The sequence below is a fragment of the Microplitis demolitor genome, chromosome 4 (assembly GCF_026212275.2).
Source record: "Microplitis demolitor isolate Queensland-Clemson2020A chromosome 4, iyMicDemo2.1a, whole genome shotgun sequence".
Lineage (NCBI taxonomy): Eukaryota > Metazoa > Arthropoda > Insecta > Hymenoptera > Braconidae > Microplitis > Microplitis demolitor.
This window is the reverse complement of record NC_068548.1, coordinates 18,525,179-18,538,885: the sequence shown is the minus strand read 5'-3', so window position 1 is coordinate 18,538,885 and position 13,707 is coordinate 18,525,179. Positions and strand designations below refer to the sequence as shown.

At 32.9% G+C, this 13,707-nt stretch overlaps 1 protein-coding gene across 1 annotated transcript; it reads left to right on the top strand.

The window, feature by feature from the left end:
- The first annotated feature begins 756 nt into the window (after positions 1 to 756).
- Positions 757 to 3,764, top strand: LOC103568309 (COP9 signalosome complex subunit 8). The gene is made up of 3 exons (XM_008545130.2): positions 757 to 951; positions 1,154 to 1,403; positions 3,449 to 3,764. The coding sequence occupies exons 1-3, from the start codon at positions 895 to 897 to the stop codon at positions 3,697 to 3,699; spliced, it is 558 nt and encodes a 185-aa protein (XP_008543352.1). The 5' UTR covers positions 757 to 894; the 3' UTR covers positions 3,700 to 3,764.
- Positions 3,765 to 13,707: the final 9,943 nt, after the last annotated feature.

Sequence of the window (13,707 nt, the reverse complement as noted above, 5' to 3'; positions counted from 1 at the left end):
CTGACAATTAGCAGTTTTTTAAATTTTGAAATAAACAAAAAAAATATTAGTAAAATAAAAAATAAAAAGTACGCTTTTAAATAATTAAAAAATGAAAAATCAGTACGCGCATTTTTAAAATTTCATTATTTAAATTAATTAATTTATTTGAAATCTATAAATAGTGTCATGTCTACGAAATTTACTCTTATAATATCGATATAATTAAAAATTATTGGGTTAATTATTGATTCCATTTATTTAATTACCAATGATATATTTAAATATATAAAAAAAAAGATCCAGTTTTATTAAAATTTTCTAGTGACAAAGTTTGATAAAATAAAAAATTTTTAGTGTGAGTGTAACATAAAAGAGGGAATTTTTTTAATTTCTGAATAAATAAATAAAATGTAAGTAGAATAAATATTGAAAAATGCAAATTTATATCAATAAAAAATCAGTACGCGCATTTTTTTTAAATTCCATTATTTATTTATTTGAAATTTGCTTCACTCACACTCATAAAAATTTCCATACTCATAGAAAGAAAATATTTTTTTTTCCCCACTTGTTTGTTGCATTTACACTCAAAAATTTTTATTTTTAAAATTAATATAAAAAAAGTAAAAGTTAATTTATATACGAGCGCGTAAATTTTAACAACCAATAATAAATTTTAAAAAACTAATTCACAATTAATTCATAGAATAAATCATCATGTCTAGATAAAAACTAGCCTTAATGTAAAAATTCATTTCCATGTATTTCAGTTTTCCGTCCAATGTTTTGTCCACTTTCGTGCGTGTTATTTAATAACAATTCCTATATATACAAGTTGTCACAAATCACAATTGACCTCAATACTCAAATACTTAAATTATAAGAAAAAAAAAAATAAATAAACTTAAAACCATGGTATTAAATGAAGTCGAAACTTTGGTTTACGAGCTTGAAAAATCTGAGCTAGAAGTAAGTATTGTATTTCGTAACATTATAGGTTATATTTGACCGGTTATTTTATATATTACTTTCTAAAATACCCAACATTATATTATTTATTACGAGCTTAATGACATGTTAAGTAATTTATTATTTATTAACAATAAATCTGAAAGTGATGAACATTTTAAAAGTTTGAATAATTAATTAATTAATTAATATTTTTTTTTAGGCTCCTAATGGTTGTGCATCACCGCAAACTTATGCTCAATTATTGGCTGTATATCTTTATCAAAATGATTTATGTAATGCTAAGTATTTATGGAAAAGAATACCATCGAGTATAAAGAATAATAAGACTGAGCTACAGCAAATATGGATTGTCGGGCAACGTATGTGGCAGAGAGATTGGCCAGCAGTTCATACAGCTTTGGACATCGAGTGGACTGATGAAGTCAGTGGAATAATGCTTGCTCTTAAAGGTAATTTGTATTCACATTTTTATATTTAAACTTATAAAAGTACAAGTAAAATACAAGTAAGAGACCTAGTATTCGATCAGGAAACAAATACCCAATCACTCATGTATTTGTATAGATATATTTTATAATGAGAGCAACCTACAGTCACTACTTGACTGCTCGAATATTACTACGAAATTTACTAAATATTATTTGAATTTAACTTTATACTAAAATATTTACTTTTAAATTAACTCTAGAACTTTTTGTTTATTTTTATTATCATTGAAATTTGATAAGACAAATCTTATCATGTCATCATTAACTCGCAAACTTATTGATTTCGATGATTGTACAATTATAGAATACTTGGAAAAAAATTTACACGGTTAAATTTTTTTTTATTAATCATCTTATATATATTTTTTTCACTGACACCAAATTAAATTTTTATTATCATGAAAGACATGTCATTGACTAAAAATTTTTTTTCTTTTCTTAATTATATATGTAATATATTTTCAGTCATATTCAGTGACAGAATAATTAAAATATTAGTTTATTTGAAGAAAATACGATCGTCTTTTTTCCCGCGTAATTTAAATGGAATTAGAAGAATTTAGATAAATTTATTTGTGTCGAAACTTGGCAATAAAAAAGAGCTCAAACCATGAAAAGGCACAAATTTAAGTCAAGACCTTTTCAATGATATAAAATTAGACCAAGCAATAATATAGATTAGTATTAAACAATTATTCATAACATTTACAAATAATTATTTATGAAATTTTTTTGCTTAAAATTTTTAAATTTTAATGAGACAATTGTTTTTTTAAAAATACTATTATTTATTAGTATATTACACATCATGGGAAATAAAGTAAGAAATGACCTCGGCTCCGCCTCGGCCAACAATTACATGTGATCTGAGACATTTCTTACTTTACTTCCCTAGGTGTGTAATATACTATTTTTCATGATACCAGCATCTAAATTTGAAGTTTCAGTGTCTCTACAGCCTGTCGAAACAAGCTAATTTCAAGCCGATGCTGCAAACAACTGCTAGCGAATTCGTAATTCACAAATCCCTTTACAACAGGCAGAAACATACGTGTTTCTTCCCTTGGGAAGAAACAAAATTGTTTCTGCCCTGTGCTAGATATATTTAATGCTCATTTGCAGCCTTATTACTCTCATTTGTCTACTTGTCACTTCAGTTTACTCATTTCATTTTTTAAGTGACAGATTTAATTAAACAAATAAAATTACTAAAAATAAGTGCAAATAATATTTTTGTATTATTTACTATTTAATAAGTGACTGCGAATCACATATTTCTCATTCTCTAACAGTTCTCCGCATCATCGGCTTGAAATTAACTTGTTTCTTACTGGCTGCTGACACTGAATCTTCAAGTTCCAATACAGGTAATCATGAAAAATATAGTGTGTGAATCAGGATAAAACACGATTTCAGACTGCGGGTGATGTCAGCCGCCTGCGGCTCGGGCAGCCAACCTCACCCTAGTCTGAAATCGTCTTGTTTCATACCTTGTCACACAATATACTATTAAATGTTATATCAGGTTGCCTTAAATTTCAGATTAAAACAACGTCATTATTCATCATAAAATAAAATCACTGATCAAACAAATAATTTATATATCCTAAAAAAATATATAAAAATATTTTGAAACATCTTAACATAAAATATATATCTATACTTACTAAATTTTAATGATCCTGAAGTTACAAGATAATTAATAATTTTCGAGCTTATTTTCCAACAAATAATTTACAAAAAAATAAAAATTGAAAATATGCACATGGAGAAAATTTAAAAAAATAAAAGTGCATTTTTTTCAAATACTTTTTTTTATTATTTATCATTTAAAAAAAAAATCCAAAAATGATTAGACGTCAGTTAACAATCTCATAAATTTTTAGTAAATATAAATATACAAATACATAGAGTGATCGAGTACTAGTTCCCTGATCGGGTACTAGGTCTTTCACCTTATAATTAATATTAATAATTATTGCTATTATATTCTTTTTTACGAATAGAAAATGTCCGTGAAAGAGCAATGTCACTTATTTCTGAGGCCTATTCGTCCGTAAACCTGACAGTACTCGCCGCAATGACGGGTTTGTCATTAGAACAAGCTAAATTGTCAGCACTTGAACGTGGATGGATTTTAGATGATACCACAGTGAGACCTTGTAAAGTAGATAAAGAGGAAACGACAATTCAAGCTTCCCTTGCTGAAAATCAGTTGCACAAACTTACGCAATTTGTTTCTTTCTTAGAAAATTAAGAGTAATTATAAATTATATAATAATAGTTAAAAAATAAATTTTTATCATTACTAATATTATTATTATTATTAGATTAATTATTATGGTTTAAGATAAAAAAAAAGAAAGATATTAATTATTATTAAAACACGTTTAAAATAAGAATTTAATATTTAAATCTTTTAAATCTATAAGAGATATCAACAAATGTATAAAAAAGTATCAGCAACATCTTTAGCACGTAGCAGAGATGATTAAAATGGTTATAAATGACCATTAATTACGAAAATGAACTGTCAGTGGCGTTAACTCATCTAACCGAAGCTCATTTACTTAAAAATGTGAATTGCCGGAGTTGTTACGAGTAAATGTAAATATATTAATAATCGGATAAAAAGTGTTTCCACATCACAAGTTACAAAGAGGGATGTAATATTGCAAGTTAAAGTCGAGATGAATAAAAAAACTAATAAGACGAAGAGGAAAAAAAGGAAAGGAAGATTAAGACGACGAGGCACACACGAGGTGACCTAGGAGGAGAGTGGCAAGAAGTGACTCTCTGACTGCCGTCGGCATCGTCGTGACCTCTTGGCGTTGTATCGCACGGAAGATGCTTCTTTAACATCATCTTCTTCTATGTATACTCTTTTTATTTTATATATAAATGTATATCTGTGTTGAGGTGCAGAAACGACCTTTGCGCTCGGTACTCGCTCTGTACCTATGACTTGAGAGCGTGCGCTCATAGTTCTCGGATTTTACTATCAACTGAGTTGCACTCTGGCACCGTGCACCAAGTATCCAGCCATCCAACCATCAAGTAACGTTTTCATACCCATTCTTTATGGTATATACCATCCAGTACCAACACGGCAACGCATTAGAGACTAAACCCGAGGTAAACGAGGATATTCACCACGACATCGTGATGACGAAATCATTATTCCGTGTGGCACGCACCCCGTGTCTATGAACGATAGATATTATTACTTTGTCTACAGTAAAAGAGGGAGAGAGAAAAAGAAATAAAAGTAAAATATCTTGTGGGTCTTTTGCTAGGAGGAGAAAATTCTCCTGGGTACGGGAGAATGAACGTCATGTACAAGAAGAGAGCGCGTTATCTCACGTAGCTAAGTGCTTAGTGGTGATGTCGCAATACGACATCACCGAGCGTTAAAACATTCAGGGCGGTGCGGGTTGGTTCGTTGGCTTGCAAGAGGGCTCGTTCGATTGTTTCGTTATCGCGATCATCCTCGCTCCTTCGCCGACGGGTCAATCTACCGCTCTCACCCGGTGTTTTATATTTCATTCTTTTCCTTTCCCTCTCTCTTTCTCTCTCTCACTCTTTTATACTCTCTCAGCCTTGTAAGACGAGAGTAAAATAGTAAAAGAGCTTCTACGAATGGATATGAGGTGCGCCTAGACATAGCTCATTCCTCTGTGCCGACGGCGATAACGCCTCCTCTTCATCAGAACACATCAAAACAACAACAACAGTAACATCAATGCTCTACAATTCCGTATAGTGTATTTGATACTTTGCATCATATAATAATAATAATAATAATAATGATAACAATAATAATAAAATCAGCATCTCGACAATATGATTTTTCAATGTATCATTGTGAATTGTAGGCAGTATTAAACTCTCTGGTAAACCCATCGACTAGGATGACTAGATATAAAAAGCGCGCGCGAGGTAGGCTAGCCGAATTACTTTCCCTGCAGGCGAAAGCCACACCATAAATTACATAGATTTATTTATATATATGCATGGGATATATATTAATCGAAAACCCGTCGAACCGGGATTCAATCGACGCATGGATTTATACCTCGTACATGAATAAATGTATACGTGTATTAATTTTTATTTTTTTTTAACATATTCTCCTCTTCTACTAGTTAAGTAGGGATGTAATCAGCGGTACGAATCTCTGAGCACACATCTACTAAGCTTATTATGTCCTCTTTTATTTATAAATTTATTTTATTTATTTTTGAAATTAAGTTACTAGACATCAGAGAATGTCTGAACGGACGGCCTTCATCGTCAGCAAGTCTGAGTGACAATAATTTATGAAGATCGCCGTGAACATCACGGTGAACGTCGTCGCTGATAACCCTGTGTAAATCTGTGGCAAGTATAACAACAATAACACCAGCTCGACTATTAGCAATAAAAATCGCAAGAGCAACGGCAACAACGGGGTCGAGCAGGGCTACAACCGCGGGGGCTAAATGTGTACATACACATCTCTTTCTCTTTTTATTTATCATATATACTTTAATACTTAATAGAGTATTTGATGTTAGCTATGCAGTGACGGTATAAAATAAGACTCTTCGTGAAATTTCACAACAACCTGGCACTCCACTAAGCTCCGCCGGAGCGAGAGAAATATCTGAAAGGTGCAGGTTAGAGACGACGACGAGAGGTGAGGCCATGGCAATAGGCTACAAGCCCTCGAGGAGTCTGTATAGGTACTACTCTGTACTCTCTGTACTCTCTATATTACATAGTATAAACATGAATATATATACATTTATACGCGACTTGTGCTATGGCTTATACCTAGATGTGTATTCCCCGACACACTGTTTGATGCTGCACGAATGTGTTCCGGGAGGCGGAGGAGAGACGGGAATTCAAGAACCGAATAAGATGCTGGTGCCTTGAGGTAAATATATACATATATATATACTCTAACAGAGAGAACGGAATATGGGATCACCTCGGGTTAGGGTTCGCGGGATGCTGCGCCCACGCTTCTATTGTTTCTCTTTCTTCATTTTTTTAACCCGTTCCTTTCAGCTGCACTATATAGTATAATGCTCTACGGTGTATTGTTATTGTTGTTATTGTAGTGAGTGCCGACAAATCGGCAGAGTATCAAGTAATGCTTGATACGCTCAATGTGCATAGTAAACCGAGTTCATCTCTAATACACCAGGAAGTCTTTTTATTTATGTTAAAAAATTAATCGATCAAGTCTATGTATTATATACATGTATACGTTTAGTGACGTAATTGTTGATTCATTTTTTATTAATTATCACCAGAAAATGAATAAAATTAACTTGCTTATTACAGGACATATTCTAATCACAGATTAATAAAAAAGATTATCCGTTGATATTTAGAACTATTTTAATTAACTGTCTAGGCAGCTGGAAATTATAATTTTCATTGATGTGAGTAATTAATTGTATTCTAATTATTTGAACCAACTTTACTATAAAATAATTTAGCACATGAATAATGTAATTTAAGTAAATTATAATTTTTAATTACATCAGTATCAAATGTCCATCAGACACTCGCATCTTCCGTGTAAGATTAAGATCAAATTGTATGTGTGGTCTCTTCTTGCACTGGAGTATAAGTGATAAAAAAGAATGAGACAGAGAAAGAGTTAGATCCAAGTCTAATCGTTCACGCGCAGCAATCGTCGGTGTCCCACTTGACTGGAATGGAATAGCGTGGGATAGGCCCTTGGGAGATGATAATTATACGTCGCACTGGCGTTACTGCATCAACCAGCAGCTCTGGGCATTCGCATTTGCAACAGTGTCTGTAAGTAACTAATAGTAGTAGTGTTAGTAGCACGACTTGCGGCGTTTGCATGCTTCGCAAGCTTATCTTATTAGATAGGTGTCTTTGATTCTTTTGTAGATTCAAACATTTACGATCGTTGGATCGTTTGCAGAAGCCAGAGAGCAAACCACGAGGTTACTATGATGTATAGCATGACTTGTTGAGATTTCCGTACAGGTTTAGAGGGTTACAGATAATATATATCTATATATGTATATATATAGATAAAAGAATAAGAAGAAACAGAAAACGAGTGGAGGTAAAGCATTCAGGTCGTGTTAGTAGTTGTCGTCTTGACTCGGCTGTGACTATTCGTACCTGCAATCTGCATATTTAACAGCATCTGTACGATATATACGATCGAAGAACTACCAGCCGATGAACCACGACTTGACTGTTACCTCTCACCTCGAATGCGTCGCTCTCATCTCAAAACACACGTAATCGTCTTCTTTAACGCTGGAATAAAAGCGATGGTACTTTTTATTTTTTTTAAATCAAAGATATTTTTAAATTTTATAAAACTAAATTATATATCAAAATAATTATACATCGGTATAAAAATTATGATAAATAATAAAAAAGTAAATAAAATAATTAGGTCTATTTAAATGAATAAACTTTTGACACTCCTTAGTGTGCTCATTACATGTTCGATTTTTAAAAAAAGTCTTGATTACAGTGATAGGATTTTCACTTTTGTCCACTTATCTGGCAGGTATCATTATCATTATCATTATTGTCATTAACATCATCGTCAGCCGGGATTGCAATTAACGCATTTGAGTACTCATAACTTTATGTAGTCATCTTTTCTTTCTTTTTCTCTTCCTTTTATCTATATTAAAAATGACGGCTTCGTCATCATCATCATCACCAGCATGATGATGATCATCTTGAGAGAATACGTCGCGTGAGAGTAGTAAATACACAAGAAACTTAGTACGGTGTGGGAATGAAATTGGCCCCGCGGCGGCTGCGCGCACAACGCGAGATTTACTATAATATGATAATAGCTGCAGGTAGGCAAAAGGCACTCCCCATAGACCACACGAGACTGTCTTTACCTCTCTTTCTCTTTTTATTTATTTTTTTTTTATTTTTTTTTTTTTATTTAACTAAAACTCTTATTCTCCCTCAGTTGTTTTCTCAACTCGCGTCTTCTCAAAGTGAAAGGCGGCGGGCGAGTCGCGTCATTGCGGCTTGTGCGCTAAGCTAGTAGTTTATACCGCTATACACACCGTCTAAATCCTCTTAGTCTTCGTCGTCGTAGTCGTATGGTCGTAGTCGTCGTGCGCCGCTATTCACCGTCTCCAATCTCGTGCATTTGTATCCGCTATGTTATGCTGTAGCAGGCATACTACTCCACGGCAAGGTCCCCGCACCCACGGGGTCAGGGGTCGGCTCACCCACTCCCTCTCTACCTGGCCCTTCACCTCCTGCTGCTGCTGCAAGCGTAGCTAAGAGGTGCGAGCGTGTTCAGAGACAGCGCAACAGTCACCTCGATAGATCTTAACCCGTGTAAATCGAAGGCGATATTTTTTCGATACTGTTTCGGAAATGAAAAAGAAAAAAAATTAATTTGAATGAAAAAAAAAAAAAAAAATTAGTACCGCTACAATATATGTAGAATCCAATAAAATAATTGAGTATTTATGTGTCCCACGGAGATTAGCGAAATTACAAATAATTAATCGATTCCTTGTGGACTACTCATGCAACCAATGAGAAAAAGCCATTCACTTACATAGTATTATAATATATATATATATATATATACAATGTTTAGCTTTGGCGGTCTTTAATTATCCTTATCCATAGATATACACACAATTGTGGATTCTTGGATACTTTGAGATGGCAATCGTTGTAACTTCCGTCTCTATACTGACTGTTTAGTAAGTCTACCGATGATCATACTGAGACGCAGGTGCGATTATAGCTTGCAATATGCGTGACAGATGACACATGAAGGCATCGTATCTTGACAGGGGTGTAATGAAGTTACTTACCTAATCAAGTAATTGGTTGTATAGTAGTAAGGATTGATAGTTGAATGAGATTTTTACTGGGTAATGAAAGGTCGCACAAAGCGTATGTGTCTTTCCCTTTTTTTATTTTTGTATTTGATTTAATGTTCGTTCTGAGTTTATTAACGCAGGAATTTTAAAAAGCCATGATTTTAATAACGAAACTGAGTATTGCTGGAGAAAGTCGGTATTTGATATCCTAGGCCGTTATCCTCTTTGCTATCCATTTTCATCCTGAATAATTTCTGGTTCACGGGTTCGACTGTAAGTCGGTCGCGCTCGCGCAATTTAACCCGATATATATTTGACCTGATACGTCATCAAATCACATTAATAAATTGTTTTAAAATTTATTTTTGATTTATCGTCGTCTTGAATGGATACCAGTTGACATTATTGTTATTCTGAAAAAATAATTAAGACCATGAATCTTTTTTTACTGTCCTGGTTCTGTGCAATATTTTCTTACCCTGTTTTTATGTCTATTTATTTATATGTTTACATATACTTAATATATAATTGGATGCAAGCATTAAGATAATGATGAACGATGCAAAAGATTTGTTTGCATAGCGAATGCACGATGGCAAAGGTAGAAGACACGTGGACGAACCCAGAAGGTGGTAAAAAGACAACGAAGGATTCGTCGTGACGTTACGTGCTGCGGAGAGAGTCTCTTGGGAGACCAGGTCGATCGTAGTCGTCCTCCTCCTTCTCCTCCTCCTCATTCTCCTCATCTCCGTCGTCATGTTGCCGACCGCTAGCTTTCCCTTTCACACGCGGCGCTAATAGCCCATCGTTTCCCGATCTATCGGAGAATCGAGAAGCGAGAGAAAAATATAAAAAATTATAAGAGAGATAGAAGTTAATAGCAATGCAGAGATGTACTTTTATACATGTAAATATACTTACTTACTCCCGAGTAAATCCAGATAAAATTATAAGAGAAATATAAATTTTATATTAAGTCAAATTGAATAAATTTTATTTGACACACATGTCCATCTACTTTTTTGACTTCACCTAAATCTTATTTCATTACGACCTATAACAGGTCACATTGATCATTCTTTTGAATTTTTAAAATTTTATTAACAGGCGTTTTTACTTTTTTTCTTCTCACATTATTATCTTTGTTGCACTAATGTAGTAATCAGGAACTTTGGCCGAGTTTTTCTTTTTCTCTTAAACAAACGAATATTATCTAAATTTGAAAATTAAAGGTCACTTCGCTAGATTAGACAGTATAGCGCATCAATGTGTACACAGAAAGAAAGGATTTGGCGCTAAATATTTTTACTCGCTCCAGGGAAAATTTTATCCATCTCAAGAAATTTTTGCATTATGAATTGAAAACGAAAATTTTCTTGGAGACCCGAGTCAAAAAACAAATTCGGATTTAAGTCTTAAAGTTCTCAAAATATAAAGGAATAATTTTATCCGCATTTGAATCTCAAAAGTATCATTCAAAGTATTCTCTCCCCTCTCTTTTTCTATCTAAAATTTTCAAAATTCGAAAGATAACTTTTCATTCGTTGAAGATTTTGAGGTCTTGATTATAATTCAAAATCAATAAATTATTCGCATTTAGACCTCATAGTTGTCATTGAGGATTTTGAGTACTAAAGTAGAGATACTTTCTGGGCGGCAAATAAAACATCAAAGGAATTGAGGCTTTTGAGGACTAAACTAGAATTAGTTTTTTAACTCGGGGAGAGAAAAAAATTTCTTCTGTCAAGAAAATTTTTGTTTCCATTTCATAGTACAAAATTTTTCTTGCGCCAAGAAATACTTTTTTTCTGTCCACTGAAAAAAAAATTTATTTGAGCCAAAGATATCGTATATTTGGATATGGCCAAATAAATATTTAATTGTGAGAAAAATATAATGTAATTGAGCAAATTCATTGCACGAAATAAGTGATTTATTTGAGGTAAAGAAATTATCCAATTGCTGCATATAATAGTTAGCTGAGCCATGTGAAATATCGTAAAATTTTCCGTCATTCGTCAAAAATTCAATATCTTTACCATAAATATATAAATTACTTACCACAAATAAATTATATATTTCAATCAAATTATAAAATTATTTGAATCAACTGTCATATTTAGTCGTACCAAACATATGTATTTGTCATTAAGAAATATTTAAAAAAAAGCTACAAATAAATTGATTTATCTGGGACAAATATTTCTTTTTTTCAGTGCGCAGTCCGTAGTTTGTACTCAGGGATTTTGTTCAAACCAAAAAAAACAGCCGAAAATATTTAAAATATTTAAATTAGCATTACGTATTTATTTTTATCGTATCGAATTTCAATTCACTTAAAGTTAAATATGAGTTCTTCAATCACTAAATCAATTGATTAAGTAAATTTGATTCCAATGATAGCTAAAAAAAACAAGTAATCTATTTTGTACAGAGTTACACACTTTCCTAAATATATACTTGATTCATCAACTTCATCATTCCTTAATTGAGAGTATATCAATATAAAAAGGGAGGTCATGTTACTTGTTCTCAACCCGTTATATATCTGTGTACATCAATCAATAAAACGAGTTGATGTATACTTATACCCATACACAACTAACTGTCTCGATAGTAACAGCGAGGCCTACTGAAGCATCATAAGTCCCCGTCCTAAAACAACTATCACATATATGCGTCTCTCCGGATCTTAAAACAACAGTACGCTTTTCTTCCGGGACCTTGGCTCGATTAGATAACATTAATAATTAATCTAAAAAACAACTAATGCCCTTCGCTTTTGGCGGTCGTTTATGGCTGATGATGTGTGTACGTACATTAAGCTCTACTACCGTATTATCTTATTATTATATTACTCTTTCTCCAATAAATAAATATATATATATAGATACATAAACCTAACACATGACATCGTGACGATGTGACTTTCTCCATGTACACTTGGAATACAAGGAAGAAAGAAAGAGATCATCAACTAGGTAAATCATGAGTAACTGAGAAAAGTGATTAGGGAAAGACAGATCAAACGATTAAACTCGATTTCTCAGTGTCGACATCATCATGGTTAACTCCTTTCTTCTTCATTATCATCATCATCGTCATTATTCATCTATCCATTTATTCACTCCTTTCAATGATGTGTTCGACTATAATTTAATAAAAAAAATAAATAAATTTATCATGCTTTGTGTATATGCATGTCACTAGGTAATATACATAGCAGTACCGCGGTCGTCTGGTCCACTCGTGGAATTCAAGGCTTTCTTCTCATGTTTTATTATATTTTAACGGCCTCCACCCGAACCGAAGATGCACGGACACACTCTCTTCTCTTCTCACCCATTTCTTCTTTCCGCGTCACCACCAGCAATGTAATAATCATTAATATAACCATTATCATAATAATAATTATTATTATTATCGCCATCATCAACAGTAACAACAGCAATAAATAACATATGGATTCGTCTAGACTGTCATCTTACTACCTACAACATTGCCAATAGTGGATTTTAATAGACGCTTTTATATATATATTTATAAATCTATATATGCAAAAGCACCGTGAGATAAACAAAGACACATACATATAATATTCACACACATGCCCACACACTTGAGGGCCTTGCCCCGTAACTTTCGTTTTCGTACTCTGTCGATATTCGCCGATTACGCAACCTGTTGCCGTTGCCGGTGCTGGTTAGAAGTGCTGGTGCTGTTATTATTCCTGGTGTGGTCCACCCTACGCTTTCAGTATTAACAGTCACAGACATGACAGGGCACTGGCCGGTTGTTGGCCGTGATTTCTGTACACTCGTCCACCTTCTCCATTATAAAAAATTTTTAATGTTTCTAAACTTTTTTTTTTTTAATTACACTTGCTGTCATTTCGTTATGCCTCACCCTATAAATTTATCACCTAATAATTATTCGTATTTTTTTTTTATATAAAATATATAAAGTATAAATAACTATAAAAATGTTTTTAGTATATTAAAAAAAAATAAATTAAAAAAAAATTAATAGCATGCAAATTTTAGTGGCGTGTAATTTTGCTAAGCATAGTGAGATCAAGGGCAGCATCATAATTAAATAAAACACATCTGGATATATTTATTTATCATATTTGTTGTTTGGTGTTGTCTCTGGATCACCTCGATAATTTCTTCCTCTTTCGTTTCCTCAGACTCTTGATTTCTTCTTTTTCCCAATTGCCCAATGTGCATCAACTACTACCACATATCCATCATACGCACCTTCGCTTTGCCACTTTCTAAAGAATTCCGAAGACCTTCGAAATTGCCTCGCGGGCAGCTGCTCCTCCTTTCGCTATCTTACTTTTGCATCGTTCTTGCTGGTTTAAGATACCGATGATGATTCCTCTTTTTATGCACGATTAATTT